The following is a 17,389-nucleotide window of genomic DNA, read 5'->3' as shown; positions in this document are numbered from 1 at the left end:
CATGCGGAGTCTGACATCTGCAGGTTTTCATTTAATTTTTGATTACATGAGTACCTTCAGATTGTGGTCACTTATCCTATATTTGAAGAGGAACTCTCTGTTTTGTGCAAGTGTGACTGAGGCCTGGTGTTCTAATGTAGACGGATGTCGGCATACAATGCTTAGTGTTGTGGACCCACATAGCAAGATATGTCAGCTCTCTTTCAGCCCTTTTGGACCTAAAGCAATCCCAACTTAAAAATTAGCAAAGACCACTGAACTAGACCATATAAATATTACACCAGCCCTTACAGAATTTAAGGGCTGACATTTCTTTTTTCACAGTTTGCAACAAGAACACTTAGAAATTTGCTTTCTCAGTTTTTTGGACTATGACACCGTTTCTGGAACCTCTCTTCATTTTCTTTTTGAAATTCCTTTTAGACTAGTATCAAAGGCAGGTTTTGTATGAGTTTGCATTTGTTTTATTAATATATGTTTCAGTGATAAACATTATAGTTAAAATATTATATACTATGGGCTCAAGTTTATAAAAGGCGCCTAGCAACACCTAACTTATAAGCACCACTCAGTGCAGGGTGATGTTTATAGAATCATCCCTTCCTTATTCACCAGCACCTACCTCAGGGGTGTCAAACTCCCTCCTCGAGGGCCGCAATCCAGTCGGGTTTTCAGGATTTCCCCAATGAATATGCATGAGATCTATTTCCATGCACTGCTTTCATTGTATGCTAATAGATCTCATGCATATTCATTGGGGAAATCCTGAAAACCCGACTGAATTGCGGCCTTTGAGGAGGGACTTTTGACACCCCTGACCTACCTCAAATGCCTAGCGATGCTTAAGTTTGCCACCTCTATTTTCCACCTCTAACCACACCTACTTTTTAGGTAGGCATCATTAGGCATCCGAGAGCACCTCAACTTAGGTGTTGCTAGGTGTTCTGCCCCCACTTTATGTGGGCATTTGCTCAGTTTCTTATATAAGAACAAGTTTAAGTGTTTTATGTTAAGATGTATGAGTAAGGTGTGCTCTGTGGACTTAATTCCCCAGGGGGGCCTTGCTTCTACCAGATAGCTAGGCTGCATTCACAGAGCTGAAGCCCCGCCCTTCTTCTCCAGTATGAGAGAACAGTTGCCATATTTGAGACCACATGGCTGCATGAGAACCCGAGTTAGCATTATTCTCCCACAAGGTTTCTTTTACCCTTTAATTCTAACAATCTGACACAGCTTGGATTCTCTATCTAAGGGCTAGATTCACTAAAGTCCCCAAAGCGATCCGATCCATGTCCGAGTCTTTTAGGCCGATCGATTCAGTAAAGCTTGTCCATGCAAATGATTTGATCATAAGCATGCCCCCATTCGCGCACATGGATTGCTGTAAGAGCGATCGAAGCTCATGCACACAGTATCCTTGTTGGTTTTGAAGTAAATTACACATGCGTTAGCTCTTAGGACTTCACTGCGTAGTAATGGGGTGGGGTTTAATCGCGCACATTATTGGCAGGTGGTGAATAAGCCGACTGCAAAGCATTGTTGTCGTAAAAAAAAATGCAATATAAAGAACTGTAGTTTAGCGCAACCTCTTCTTTTCTGAAGTTCTGTTGCAAGCTGTAGAAGCTGTGACCGTTGCTTTTTGAAAATTTTATAGAGTTGGAGGTTTTGTAAGGAGCAATTGCATTGGAGGTTTGTGAGTGAACTGTTTAAGCTGTGACCGGAGCTGCTGGTGGAGGAATTTTTCGAGTTCGTCCTTTTTTTACGGAGCGATCTCTAAGTTTGTAGTGCGCACTTCTAACCAGCTTAACTCCTCTCCATTTTATTTCTCTTTCTTTTTGGTAAGTTGTTTAAAAGTTGCGGTTTGATCGCGTATTGGGGGGAGGGTGTGAGGAGACCCATAGGTTCAGTTGATACTGACTTGATACTGTACCCTCTGGTAGGGGGGAGGTAGGTTATTCGGTATAAGCTGGCTTCACAACTCTCCATTTTCTCTTTCTTATTTTGGTAAGTTGTTTAAAAGTATAAGCCGTTTGCCTGCGGATCAGGGGGGAGGTTGTGAGGGGGTTATTCGGTGTAACCTGGCAGTTCTTTTAAATTCCAGGACATATACGGGCATTTTTATATCTAAACCTTAAGGTTGGAGGGTATGGCGTTATGAGAGTACTCGGGGGAGGGGGGTCATTATTCTAACATGGCTGTTACTTTCAATTGCAGGAGATATGGAGGCACAGGGAGTGTTCAACACTAAGGTCAGAGCACGCAGATTCACAGATGAAGAGCTTGCTGTTCTTGTAGATGGTGTGGTGGAAAAGTTTAAATATCTATTCCAGAACACAAAGCTTTCCTCTGGGATGAAACTGGCTATTTGGTACAAAATAGCTTCTGAAGTCAGCGCCCTTGGTGTTTGTAAATGCACCGTCCCGCAGGATGAAGGTTAGTGAATCGGGCCGAGGTCGCAAAGTGATCGGTACACGATCGGTTTGCTTTGTGAATCTAGCCCTTTGTCTGGAGAACAGTGTTATTTCCACAAGGTGTGGACACACACCTAGCTTGAATAGGAATGCTGGTAGAGTGAGAAGATGCTGTGAAAGTTGAACTGCCTTGAAGTCATCAATTGTGAGTGTTTATTTCATGTTATTAAAAAATGTTGCTCAAAAAATGCAGAGTCTGGCTGATAACACTAAGATTACAGAAATAAGGGTTGACTGAATAGGAGCCTCTTACAGTTACCAATAACTCAGAGTGAGGTCAATAACACTTGGCAATCTCAGAGGAGTCCTTGCTTTCAGCACAAAAACCTGAGAAAATCCATGCTCAAGACTGTACAGTGAACTGTAGCTGTACAGTGGGATTCAGTCAGCACACTAGGCATTGTTCGGATATCCACACACAACCCTAATTACCAATTCAAATAATTATTTTAAATGGTTTTTTAATGGTATAGTCAACCACGCCATTTATCTCATTAAAAACAATTAAATTACACACAAATTTTAGTTAGGTGTTGCTAGGCATCTGTGATTAGGGTGCCTAGTGGCACCTAATGTAGGCTCTATTTATAGAATCAGGCAATGGAAGTAAAACCCGGATGCATCAATCTGTCCTCCTTTTTCTGGAGCCATATAATAAACCTACTTGAACCTATAATAGAAGAGGGCTTAGGGCTAGATTCACTAACCCTCCGATCCATGTGCGATCCATTTCCGTTTGCATGCAGGCCGACGAATTCACTAAAGGCCTGCATGCAAATGGAGACGATCGTTGGCACGCCCCCAGTCAACTGCACGGATCGCTAAAGCCCTGACAGTAGTGACAGGAGAAACAGGCTCCTGTCACTGCTGTCAGGGCTTCTGCCGGCTTTTTAAATATTTTTTTTAATCGGGCAGATATTTTGCGTGTTTTACACACGCAAAATATCTGCCCGATTTAAAAAAAATAAAAAATAATTAAACCTCCCCTCCCAAGTGCCCCGAAACCCCTCCCTCTCCGATCCCCACAAAAAATTTGCCCCGCAGCTTGCTCTCTGCTGCCCTGCTCTGCCCCAAATCTCCCGCTCTCGCCCCGAATCTCTCCTGCCACCCAGCTCTCACCCCAAATCTCTCATGCCCTTCCCTGCACTGGGAGCCCATGGTTTTAACCAGCAGGTTGAAGCGGGTTAAAACCATGGGCTCCCTGGCCTACAAAAAGTTAAAGTAAAAGTTTAAAAAAAAAAGTCGCGACTCAGACGCATGCCCCCTCACGTTGATGCCCCCCCCCCATTCACTGATGCCCCACAAAAGGCAAGAGGGATGCCAACTCCCTCTTGCCATGTTAAACCCCTACTGGCCTGGCCGGTCCCAGCCCACCTCCCTCCCTGTGGCAAAATCTAGTCTGGCCGGCTGGCCGGGCCCGGCCCAGCCACCAAAAAACAAACTGCAGGACGGATGCCCTAAGGAAGTCCCTGATTGGCTTAGGTGCTCCTGGCCCCTCCCAAGGTAGGAGCCTGAGCCAATCAGGGCCTTAGGCCCCGCCCTGTGCATCGTATGATGTGCCGGGGTGGGGCCTAAGGCCTCAGAGTCGACACAGGAGGCATTGGAGCAGGAGGAGTTGAGCTCCCGGCCGGACTAGATTTTGCCACAGGGAGGGAGGTGGGCCTGGCCAGGCCAGGAGGGGTTTAACATGGCAGGAGGGAGTTGGCATCCCTCCTGCCTTTTGTGGGGCATCGGCGTGTGGGAGGAGCATTGCGGTGGGGCATCGACGCAGGGGGGGGGTGCACGCGTCTGAGCCGCGACTTTTTTTTTTTAACTTTTTCCTTTTTTGTCAGGCAGTGAGCCCATGGTTTTAATCAGCTTTAACCTGTGGGTTAAAACCACGGACTCACAGTGCGGGGAAGGGCAGGAGAGAGCAGGGCAGAGAGCAGGGCTTTTAATGGAGCTGGAGAGTTGAAAAGACATTGTCGACTGGTCCCCAAGCAGTCACTTTTTGGGTTGATCGGCCAGCCCATTCGGATTGGGAAATTTGTTTAGTGAATCACATCCCTACCTACTTTGCATGCAGTTCCCCTCATTTGCATGCACGGATTGGAAGCGGATTGCAGGAAAGCTTAGTGAATTGGGCCAGGGTCGCTAAGGAGTCGCAAACTGATCGGTACACGATCGGTTTGCTTAGTGAATCTAGCCCTTAGTCCCTAGTGTTATGGTATGGGGAGGAGGGTGATAGGCCCTCTCTGTTACAATAAGAGGAAGGTCCGTTCTTTCTCTTATAATCCTTGCTCCGTTCTTGCTCTTATGGTATAGGGAGAACAGTGCCTGCTGCTATAGTGTGTGATGCTCAGTGCTTAAAATGCCTGCTCTAATGGAAGGGGTGGGACTGGAGGGCTCAGTTCATGCTGTCATATGACAGAGTTATATTTTTTGTGCTTTTTGTACAGGGGGCTCAGTTCCAGCTTAGTACAGAAACATGACAGCAGATAAAGGCCAAATGGCCCATCCAGTCTCTCTGCTCACTAAGAGATCCCATGTGCCTGTCCCACGCTTTCTTGACTATAAGGAGCAATTCTATAACTAGGTACTCCTGGTTACACACCCTTTGTGTGCCTAAATTCAGAAGAGTAGCACTAACACACATAAGCACCTTAAGCACTAGGCTACAGCATATAACTGTAGGGGGCATAGATGTGGGTGGAGCATGGATGTGGGCGAAGCATGGGTGGGGCTCCAAGTCTTTCCAATGTCTTACAGTTCAAATTTCACACATCCTATGGCTATCTGTAAAGGCAACCTGTTTCCAGTATGAACTTGTTTCTGAAAACCATGTACTTAATAGATTTTGGAACTCATCCTTTTAATTGTGGCGGGAACAAAAGTCTGTGTTAGCCTGAGCAGCGAGTCCTTTTTAAGAATGGTCTGTTCACTTGTAGTCTAACCAGAACACATGCGCATGGTAAGGCCACGGTTCCCTCTAAGTTGGTGGAAGTCCACTGGCTGCATTGGCACCAGTGCTTCACTATTGTGTTTTCGGTCACTGAGAAAACCAGGTTCTCTGGAGTCCTGCAGAGTTTGCCTGTCCTTCACTACTGAAAATGTGACAGCAAAACAGTATCCCCTACTGGCAGGACTGTAGGTGAAGGACTCCCGCTAAACTTAAGAGGGAACCGTGGGTATGGCCAGCACATTTACTGAGAGTCAGGGGTGATATGGATGTAATACAGAAGGGAAAAACAGTTCTTAATATGAAACACTTCAATGCAACTGCTAAACGTTTAACCATGCTGTTTTAAGCTCTTCTTAACCTACCCCTCCCTGGGGCAGGATAAGTCTTGCACAACACCAGTGCCAGAATGAGCGCTGTAAAATAGCTTTGGCATTTAAAATTAAGTAGTCAGTGTAAAGACAGAAACAGGCACCCATCCACTGTGTTTCTAATCATAAGGGCTGGACGTAGTATGGTCCCACCTCAGCTAAACACCCTGTGGGCTGGACGTTAACTCCTGTCACACGCCTCCTTCCTTCCACACCCCCACACCCCCCAAAGTGTTGTCACTGTTTCCACCCGCACCTAGCTGGCCTATTTAGACTAAGGTCATAGCACTGTCATTTGACACGTGTCAAATTTGGAAATAAAACCTGTAGTGGCTCAATCTGTCCTCCGCGATCTGGAGCCATTTGGTTACTATATGTATAAATAACTTACATGCAGTGGTATTGTAAGCCTTTTGGACATACCGATAGGAAGATAACTCTCAGACTGATGAGCCTTTAAAGGTCGTCTCTTCTCCTGGACATAATCCAAGCAAGCTGGCTGGCTCCCACTTTTCTCTTTGTTTCTGGGGTGGGAGAGAGCAAGAATAAAGCAAATTAAAGCAAAGGGCTCGAAGCCAAGGTTTAATAATGCTTCTGTCATTAATGCTGCTTCCCTCAAATTCTGAATAGGGCAGCCAATTCTGGGTGTGGATTGCAGATACACGTGTAAACTAATTGGCTAAACTGGTGATAGCAATCAGTAACTAGTCTTAACAACTGCTAACTGGTACTAAAACTGAATATGGCTAAAATGGAGCTGCTTATCTTCTCGCCTAAACCCACCTCCTGACTTACCCCATTCTCTTTCTGTGGACAACACTCTCATCTTCCCTGTCTTGTCTGCTCACAATCTTGGGCTCATCTTTGACTCCTCACTCTCCTTCTCCACCCAGATACAACCAATCGCTAAAACTTTCCACTTCTTCCTCAATATTATCAAAATCCGACCTTTCCTCTCTGAGCACACTACCAAAACCCCCCGCAAGAGCCCACTCAACTGGTAAGTTCCTCCTATCTGTGCCCTTCTCTTCCTCTGCCAACTTCATTCTCCATCCTTTCTGTCTTGCTGTGCTGTATGCCTGGAACAAACTGCCTGAATCCTTACAGCGGGCTCCGTCTCTGTCCGTGTTCAAGTCCAAGTAAAAAGCTCACCTCTTTGAGACTGCTTTCAGCTCTCATCTTGGGTTCTACATCCTCAACCCACTGTCTGTCCAAGTTAGATTGTAAGCTCCTCCGAGCAGGAACTGTCTATTTAATGTCAAAATGTACAGCACCGTGTATGCCCTTCAGCACTATAGACGTGTTAAATAGTAGTAGTAGTAGTTATGTGCAAATCTGCCCTATGCCCCTAGTTTATAACCTGCGCACCTAATTTGTGTACAACTCCAAAGAGGATGTGGCCAAGGAAGTGGCCTGGCTGTTCCCACTATTTAGGTGCAGAGTTTGGAATAGAGTCAAACCTCGGTTTGCGAGTAACTCGGTTTGCGAGTGTTTTGCAAGACGAGCAAAACAATCTCGCAAATCTTGCCTCGCAAACCACCCCCGTGAACTGGCATCATCACCCCCCACAAACCAGCATCACCTCCCCCTGCCCGCACAAACCCTTACCGTGATCGGGCACCGGCACGCAGCACCAACCCACAGGACATGCCGATGCCCAAAGAATCTGCCAGAGACACCGAGAATCTCATGAGAATCTCAGAGAGAGCAGGAGCCAGGCGGCCTTGAGCATACGCAGATGCCCAGCGGCAGGCTCTTCGGGCACTGGCACGTCCTGTGGGTTGGTGCTGCTTGCCGGTGCCCGAACGCGGTAAGGGTTTGGGCGGGGGAAGGGGGGCGATGCCGGTTCCCGGGGGTGGGGTGGAAGCGCGCCAGTGGCCTTGGGAGAGGGGGGGGTACCTTTTTGGGATATGGAATGAATCATGCGAATTTCCCTTACTTTCTAAGGGGAAACTCACCTTGATATACGAGCACTTTGGTTTACGAGCATGCTTCTGGAACGAATTATGCTTGCAAACCAAGTTTCCACTTGGTACTTCTATTTCTACACCCAACAGTAGTTAGGTAACATAACATAAAAATTTATTTCTATACCACAATACTATTAAGTTCTATGCGGTTTACAAAATAGAATAAAAAACTACACACAGCTGAATGTAACACATTAATTTCCTAAAACTCTTGTAAACAAATATGTTTCCAGTTGTCTCCTAAAATGCCGATACGAGCATGAGGTCGCTCTTAGAGAATTCAAATCTTTATCCCATATTACAGCTTCAAACGACAGAAGATGTTGATAATTTTTATATTGGCAACCTTTGACTGAAGGAAAGGTAAATACAGGTATAAGCATTTATGCCACCATTTCATAGGGATAAATGCTTCCACCTATAGTCACATAAACAAAAAGGACTAGGTTGGTGTATTTCAATGTAGGAATCTTAACCGAAAAACCTCAGCCCCACCACTCCACCGCTATAATGATTTCTAAAGCGGGAGATTTCTGTGGTGCCTCATCATAGGTAATTCGTTGTTCACTGCTGTGATTATATTCTTTTTTTCTTTTTTTACAATGAATGAAATGGTATAAAAGTGTATAAGAGTGTATACTTAACTTCTATACACAGCTGGACCTGGGAGTCTGACCCGACATGTTTCGCACATTCCGTGCTGTCTCAAGGGTCTCCCTGTATAAAAGTAAAACCAGAATACTTAGGGCAGCTGTAATGAGACTTTTCTCAACACCAAACCACCCCCCCCAAAACCATATAAATCACTATGTAAATCTCTTTTCTCTAACTCACCGAGGTCGCCGTAGTCATCCGACTCGCAAGTACAAAGTCTGTGAAAGATGGCGCCGGCATCCTCGATCCACATTTAAATACATAAATTAACATAACCACTCCCCCCAGGAAACCCATTGGTCCAATCATCCTCCAATCAGCGTAATCCAGTCAATCTCTCCATTCAGTCCCCCTGGTTCTACTGTATCTAGAGTAAAAATCAATCTCTGTTCTACCTCATTTAATCTCTGCAAATCCTTCCCACCCTCCCTCCCCGTAACCCTCTTAATCACTCGCCATCTAGGTTACGGGGAGGGAGGGTGGGAAGGATTTGCAGAGATTAAATGAGGTAGAACAGAGATTGATTTTTACTCTAGATACAGTAGAACCAGGGGGACTGAATGGAGAGATTGACTGGATTACGCTGATTGGAGGATGATTGGACCAATGGGTTTCCTGGGGGGAGTGGTTATGTTAATTTATGTATTTAAATGTGGATCGAGGACGCCGGCGCCATCTTTCACAGACTTTGTACTTGCGAGTCGGATGACTACGGCGACCTTGGTGAGTTAGAGAAAAGAGATTTACATAGTGATTTATATGGTTTTGGGGGGGTGGTTTGGTGTTGAGAAAAGTCTCATTACAGCTGCCCTAAGTATTCTGGTTTTACTTTTATACAGGGAGACCCTTGAGACAGCACGGAATGTGCGAAACATGTCGGGTCAGACTCCCAGGTCCAGCTGTGTATAGAAGTTAAGTATACACTCTTATACACTTTTATATCATTTCATTCATTGTAAAAAAAGAAAAAAAGAAACAAAAAACATTTATATGAATATAATCACAGCAGTGAACAACGAATTACCTATGATGAGGCACCACAGAAATCTCCCGCTTTAGAAATCATTATAGCGGTGGAGTGGTGGGGCTGAGGTTTTTCGGTTAAGATTCCTACATTGAAATACACCAACCTAGTCCTTTTTGTTTATGTATTCCACCTATAGTCAGGCATGAAAATGACTTGAGCTAGTATTCTATAAAGCCAGATCCACGTAGAACTGTCTATAGAATTCACACTTAACGCGCATTTTCCCAGTGCCTAACTTTCAATGTCATTTACTGAATCTGTTCCCTTGTGACCTGGGCAAATTATTATCTCAAAACAAGTAGGGGTGGCAGACACAAACTCTCTGCTAAACTTCTGGACTGAAAGGAGAGCTGTAAACCTTGAAAAACAACTTTCCAATTTTAAATTCATATGATGAGGTAGGCGACCGACGGAACTATCCATTCGCTGGACCACTCCATCAAAATTCAAATTCAAAAATAAATGCCAATCTGGAGAAAAAGACCCTAGAAACGGCGAAAAAACCAACAAGGACAAAGGCGTATCACTAGACTTTCAGTTGAAAATAAAATACAAGAAACACAGTCTCTGTGATTTTGTATCTTCTGCTTGACTCAATCTGTGGAGAATGCTTTATGAAGAATTGTACATTTAAAATGGTAATAAAATAGCAACAACCAAAAAAATACAGTCCCAATATCCCAGCGGATATTGGTAAGCAGCAAAAGCATGCATGGCTTTCAGCTCAAATCATAAAAAAATTTACGAAGGTGCGTTAGGGCCTTAACGCGTGGAATTGCGCGCGCTAAAATGCTGCGCGCACTAGCCGCTACCGCCTCCTCTTGAGCAGGCGGTAGTTTTTCGGCTAGCACATGCTAATCTGGTGCGTGCGCTAAAAACGCTAGCGCATCTTTGTTAAAAGGAGCCCTTAGACTTATCTCTGTGCAGTCCTCTGGGAAATGCCTCCAGAAGGGCCCCTTATTTCATTGAATACTGCTTCAAGGGTTAAAGTTAACTACAGGACCACTCTCATTATCTCCCATTACCTTAGATACTCAGGAGCTGATATTCAGACTGCAGAAGTTAGCAGGGCTAACTCCGGCAGTCAGCACTGAGCTCAGATATTCAGTGCTAGGCTGTTTCCAGTGACAGACATTGACATTGAATATCCAGTTTATTTTTGACTGCTATAAACTTAGTGGCTAAATTGATATGATGTGCTGGCCAGCTAAGTTTACAGTGGCCAAAAATAGACCATTAATTTACTCAGCCCTATTTGACTACTAAACCTAGCCTTTTAGTGCTTTAAATTTCACTAATTGTATGACATAGTTGGCTATCCACTGAGCACTAATATCCAGCAGCCATCATGCGCTGAATATTAGCGCTTAGCCAGCTAAGTGTTATTTAAATAGCCAGGAGCTGTTCCTGGCCAGTTAAATAGCGCTGAATAATGGCTGGTCAGGCTATAAGCTCTTTGTGCAATATTTATCAGCACGGTACATCCAGCAGCACCATAATGATATCTCAGGGCACTTTGAGGGTATTTCTGTAACACCTAGAGGGCAGTGGTATAACCAGACAGCCAATTTTGGGCAGGCCTGAGCCCAAAGTGGGTGGACATTGCTTTCTTTACCTCCCTTCCCACCCTCCAGCCTGTGCAGCAGCCTCTCTCTTCCCTCTTCTCAATCTCGCCCTACCTCACCACTCCCTTCAGCCCGTGCAGCAGATTCTATCTCTCTCTGCCTCCCTTCCCATCCCCCCAGTCCACGTACCTTCAGGATGCCGGCAGCGGTTCCTACACGCTGTCGGCGGCTGACCCAGAAGCCTTCCCTCTGATGTAAGGAATGTGGGATTATTTTATCTTTCATAAAAAGTACTTGAGAGAAAAACTTTCAGATAACCAGTGTATTATAGAGCCTCACCTCAAACATGTTGGTTAATAGAGCGTTCGCTACACACAGCATTTTGCAACTGTATGCATTTTACATCGGCACTAAAATCCATGCGAGGTTATACATCACCATTATAATCACCTGTTTACTCTTTTCAAAAGTAAAAGGACTAGAGGGCATGAAATGACGTTACTAAGAAGTACATTTAAAAACAAATCAGAGAAAATATTTCTTCACTCAGCATGTAATTAAGCTCTGGAATATGTTGCCAGAGAATGTGGTATAAGCAATTTGCTTAGAAGAGTTTTAAAAGGTTTGGACAAGTTCTCAGAAAAAGGTCCTTAAACCATTATTAAGGTGGACTCGGGAAAATCCACAGCTTATCCCTGGGGTAAACAACATGAAATCCATTTTACTCTTTTGGGATCTTGCCAGATACTGTTGGAAACAGGCTCCTAGTCTTGGTGGACCTTTAGTCTGTCCCAATACATTTATGCTTATCTATTTATTTGGTTCACTTTATTTCCCCAACGAGCTCAGAACGGGCTACAGGTTGGCATACATAATGCAAAGACAAACGGGTTATAATTGACATATGTACAGTATAGATTGAATTTCTTGGGTTGATATACATGGAGAGTTAGGTTTAGCATGAAATTTGGGCATCTTAGGTTGTAAACTAAGTTTTCATACATAGAGTGAAGATCAATTTCAACACACAATGGCTAAAAGTGGGTTAAAGAAAAATACTGGGGGAAGTACTAAAGGATAGTAAGTGAAGGGAATTTATGGGAAGAGGTAGGTCTTTATTGTTCTCCTAAAGCTCAAAAGTCCATCGAGGGATCTGATATGAGGAAGCAGTTGATTCTAGTAGCTTGGCAGGAAATGTGAGTAAGAACAGCGTCTGGCACTAATTTATGTACGTCTGGTGCTAATTTCTTTCGAGCAGGGACTGTTTTCTTATTCTTTGTGCGTCTGGTAGCGCTTTAGAAATAATTAATTGTAGTAGTAGTAGTAGTAGTAGATATTAATATCCCCCGTCACGGTACATGGGCTTGTCGTGCCACTGGGGCTTGCGCGCATCTGAGAAGCTGAAACTATGCCGTCGGTAGTTTAACTACCAAGAGGGCCTCCTAAGGCGGACAGGTTTTAGCACAGATGACAGACTAACAATCTGGGCAGTGTTGGCGGCAGAGGATCGCGTTTGATTCAACAACATCAAATTTATACTGCACAGAAGAAAAGCCCGACAATCTATTTCTGTATTCTGCCACGAAAACTTGATGATGTTCGTCATGTCGCTAGGACTTGAACACGAGTCAATGGCACCTAACAGATACTAATATACTCATAAGGGCACACACTTACTTTACATCATCACTAAAAACCATGTAAAGGTGCATGCATACTTTACACCACCCTTCAAATCAATAAACAAACATACAAGCATACTTTGTATCACTGTTAAATCTGCATAAAGATACATGCATACTTACACTAATATTAAAATGAATAGTACACACATACTTTACACCAGTGTTCTTCAACCACCGGTCCATGCACCAGTGCCGGTCCACAGAAATTCCTGCCGGTCCACAGGGCCAGCACGTGCATCAGGCCCAAAACAGTGTTCTTCAACCGCCGGTCCACAGTGCGATCGATGCGGTGTTATCTTCGAGCCAGCTCCCTCTTCCTAACTGATTCAGTGCACAAAGCCATGGGCAGTGGCTCCTACAGGCATCCTGCGCCTTAACCGGAAGCCTTCTCTCTGACGTTGCAACATCAGAGGGAAGGCTTCCAGATGAGGCACGGGACGTGCAAGATGCAATTAGTACTATTATGGGTGCGGGGTCTGGGGTGGAGATTGGGTAGAGATGGGCGGGGTCTGGCCCACGACTTAGCCCATGTTCTTCAACCGTCGGTCCACGGACCGATGCCAGTCCACAGAATAATTCTTTTATTTCTGCCGGTCCATAGGTGTAAAAAGGTTGAAAAAACACTGCTTTACATTATCGTTCAAATCAATAAATGTGCAGCCATATTTTGTACCACTATTCAATCTGTGGAAGGGTACATCAATATTTTACACCAAAAGTAAAATCCATATAAGGGTACATACATACTTTATGCTTTTAAATAAGGGAACACCAATACTGCAAACACTATGGGGGGAAAGGAGGAATTTGATACATAGTGCTCAAATATAAGCACCAGCTCTGTTCTTTAAAGGGTGCACGCACTTTCACATCTAACCCTGCGACCCAGACTTATACCTGCTGAAACCTGGTGTAAATCCTGGCACTCCAATTGGGTGTGGAAACCCAATATTCTATAATGCTGCGCTCAACGTTTTGGAACGCCCATGACTCACCAATGCCCCTCCTATGGGTGGCCAGCAGCATAGATTAGTGAGCAGCCAGGTGCAAGGCAAAATCGTAATTGGTGCTAATTAATGTCAATGCAGATCTCCCTCCATATTCAGAGGGGTTAGGGCTACAGCCCCCTCGTGAATACCATAATTCACAACTTTAGTTCTTCTCCAGATCTTCCTGTCCCTTGCAGCAGCTCCCCGAGACCAGCAGCAGACTGCCAGTGTCACTCACCCCCCTCTATGGCCACAAAAAAAATAGAATCTAATGTTTCTTCTTTACTATGTCTACATTTACTGCTCCGGATGGAAATCCCTCCCAAGTGCCATAGTTCCCTTTCGTGTGGAATTCTGAACGTATTTTTAAAGCAGACAAGCTAAATGATAAAAAAAATAAATGATAAATGATTAAAAAAAACACAACCCAGACAAGCTGTGGCGTAGTGAGGGGGAGCAGACCACCTGAGTGCTGTTTTCATGGGGGGGGGGGCTGGCACCTCTCCTCTCCTCCCCCCTGCGTACATTTTTAAATGTTTGCCAGCGTGAGCTGCATCTTCCACTCACATGTAAGAAGAGAGCTGAGGTGGAAGATGCTGCTTGCACCGGCAAACATTTCAAGAGGTAAACGGGGGGTGGTCATGGTGCAGTGATGTGATGGCCTTAAAAGACAATAACATCATATACTAGGATACTCACCCAGTAATGATGTAATGTATTAGCTGAGGGAAAGGGAAGCTATGAGGCCCCTGTGAGCAGTGGCATAGTAAAAGGAGGGTGGGGGGAGGTCCCAAGCACCGTCTTGGTGGGGCGATAGCACCCGTCCTCCTTTCTACTGTCCCCACTACCGTGCGTGCACCCCTTCCCCCATATCTTTTTTTAATGTTCCCGGCGCGAACAGCAACCCCAAACCTGCTGCTCATGCCGGCATCGGCTCTCTCTCTCTGAAGTCACTTCCTGGACCTGCGCTTAGGAAGTAACATCAGAGGAAGGGCCAACGCTGCTCATGCTGGGAACGTTAAAGAGGTACGGGGGAAGGGAAGGGGCACATGCGTGGCAGGGAAGGAGCGGGTGGGGGAGGGATGCCACCGCCCCAGGTGCCTCGCTCCTTCGCTACGACACTGCCTGTGAGGACCGACAAGTCATTCTCTACCCTGCATTCAATAACTACCCTTCCCAACAATGCCAACCTCAAAATGTTAAATTTGATAGCTGACATCAGAGGGGTTGTCCTTCAGGGGAAAATAATCCCAGCAATTGCTTACAGGGAGGAAAAAACACTGGTTGCCTTGAGTACGGGGACAAGGCCATTCACCGTCCCGTGGAGTGGTGAATGGCCTTGTCCCCGTAGTAAAGTATCTGCACCATTGCCTCCCTTCCCAGTCAGCAGCCCTCCTCACGATCACAAGTTCAGCATTCCTTGATCGCCGGCAGTAACCCCCCCCCAAAAAAAAAAAACCCTTCGACTCTCCCTGGGCTGTGCTGTCCCCTTCATGGTCCCGGGGCACGCCTACCAACCTCTTCAAAGCTTCCTGCAAGTAGGGCTGCTCCAAGGCTGGTAGGCCCACCCCGAGAGCCATGAAGGGGCTGACATAGGCAGGGCCAGTGTAAGGGCATTTCTTCCCCTCGTCGGGCCATCTCCCTTCCTTCCCTTCACCTTCACAGGTGCTTTTCAGAGTTTTCTCTTTCTGAGGTGTCTGGACATGGCAACCATTCCCACAAATCCTGCGTGACTGCCGGGAACTTCTCCTCTGATGCGAGCCGCCCAGGTAGAAACAGGAAGGTGCATCAGAGGAGAAGTTTCAGGGCAGTCACGCAGTACTTGTGGAACAGTTGCTGCATCCAGACACCTCAGAAAGAAAAAACTCTGAAAAATACCTTCAAAGGTGAGGGGAAGAGAGGGAGATAGCCTGACAAGGGGAAGAGGTTGAGTGGCACTGAAGGGAAGTGGAGAGAGAGAGGTACAGACACTGAAGGGATGTGAGGAGGGAAGAGAGAAGGGAGCAGATGCTGAAGGGAAATGAGGAGGGGAGAGAAAGGGGAGCAGTTGCTGAAGGGAAGTGGCGAGAAGGGAGGAGCAGACACTGGATGGAAGTGGAGAGGGAAGAGAAAGGGGAACAGATACTGAAGGGAAGTGGGAAGGAGAGAGAGGGGAGCAGACACTGAAAATGGAGAGAAAGGGAGCAGACGCTAGAACAGAGGTGGGCAATTCCAGTCCTCAAGGGCTGGAATCCAGTCAGGTTTTTAGGATTTCCCCAATGAATATGCATTAAAAGCAGTGCATGCAAATAGATCTCATGCATATTCATTGGGGAAATTCTGAAAACCTGACTGGATTCTGGCCCTTGAGGACCGGAGTTGCCCACCCCTGTGCTAGAAGGAAGTAAGGAGGAGAAAAAGGGGAGCAGATGCTGGATATGAGGGGAGAGAGAGGGGAACAGACCCTGGCTGGGAGACGGGAGCAGACTTTGGAAGGAAATGGAGAGGAGAGAGAAAGAGAGCACATACTGGATGGAAGGAGGGGATAAAGAAAAAAGGGTACATGCTGGATTGGGGGAAGAGGATAGCCTTTTCTGATTTTAGCCATACCATGTTCCATGAACCAGTTCAAACCCCTATTACAAACCAGAGACATCTCAAAAGAAGTCCTGCATTCACCTTAAAAGATTTCCTCTCATTACGTTCTGTTCCTGGATTTGCCCCTTGCAGACATCGAGGCTAAGTCTTTTGAGGGTCTCTGCTTTCCCTTCAGGAGTAATGCATTCCTTATGTCCCAGAGGAGAGGCTCCATATCGCTCTTCTGTGCATCTTATGGGTGTACTTCGATTAATAGGCTGAAAAATAACAGGTCCATTCTGCTCCAAAAGGGGCTTTCGATTCCCCACGTAGTATCTCACCAATGCAGGCACATTGTCAAAACTTTCACGATCCAACTGGTACTGGACCCGGTAGTAGGCCTCACTGAGTCGGACCACAGCTTTGTTGATTTTGAAATGATGTGGTGCATTTTTCCACTGACAGGTGAGAACAAAATTTCCAGGGCTAGAGAGTGAATCCCTGATCAGGAAATCTCCATCTCTCTGTACTAGACTCTCTGAGATCTGCAAGAGAAAACAGCACCAATCTTAAACTCACAGTTGATATAGTACGAATCGGTCTGGTCTAGTTTTAGTTTCACAGAATCATTTTAATTTCCAGAATTTTCCAAAATCTGAAATAAAGTGAAACTGATTTTGCTATATTTTCTATCCTGAGTGCATTGGGTTATTATTTTGTGGTAACTTTCAAATTAAACTATTCTTTAAAAAAATTCCAGATGAGCTTTTTGCCAACTTGCAAAGATTTTGGTGGGGAGGGAAGGATAGCTAGGAAATACTTTTGGGGATGGGGAGTTATTTTAAGGGAAAAGGGGCGGGATTTGATACACCGCCTTTTTGGGGTTACCATCAAAGTGGTTTACATTTTATATACAAAGGCTTACTTTGTACCTGGGGCAATGAAGGGTTAATAATCTTTGTGAAATGCCAGGAAGTTCTTCTTCACTCAGAGGGTGGTGGACACCTTCCAAAGAAGGTGGTAGAGTAGAGTACGATTTTGGGTTTCAAAATGGGATTGGACGAGTTCCTGAAGGATAAGGGGATTGAGGGATACAAGTAGAGGGTTACTATAAAGTACAAAATGCTTTGGAGTAATAGATCACTCACAGGTCTTTGACCTGG

At 45.4% G+C, this 17,389-nt stretch overlaps 1 protein-coding gene across 6 annotated transcripts in view; it reads right to left on the bottom strand.

Moving 5' to 3' along the window:
* Window positions 1-17,389, bottom strand: part of BCAR3 (BCAR3 adaptor protein, NSP family member) — a 213,011-nt gene that overhangs the window by 43,312 nt on the left and 152,310 nt on the right. For all 6 annotated transcript variants that reach the window (XM_033917116.1, XM_033917117.1, XM_033917118.1 and 3 more), the window contains 2 exons: window positions 16,329-16,771; window positions 6,204-6,304 (listed from right to left, as the gene is read on the bottom strand). In XM_033917116.1, coding sequence (XP_033773007.1) covers window positions 6,204-6,304; window positions 16,329-16,771 — 544 coding nt within the window. The remainder of the gene's footprint in view (window positions 1-6,203; window positions 6,305-16,328; window positions 16,772-17,389) is intronic.

Source organism: Geotrypetes seraphini, chromosome 12 (genome assembly GCF_902459505.1).
Source record: "Geotrypetes seraphini chromosome 12, aGeoSer1.1, whole genome shotgun sequence".
NCBI classification, from domain to species: Eukaryota; Metazoa; Chordata; class Amphibia; order Gymnophiona; family Dermophiidae; genus Geotrypetes; species Geotrypetes seraphini.
Note: the sequence above shows the minus strand (reverse complement) of the source record. Positions and strands in the feature narration are given on the sequence as shown.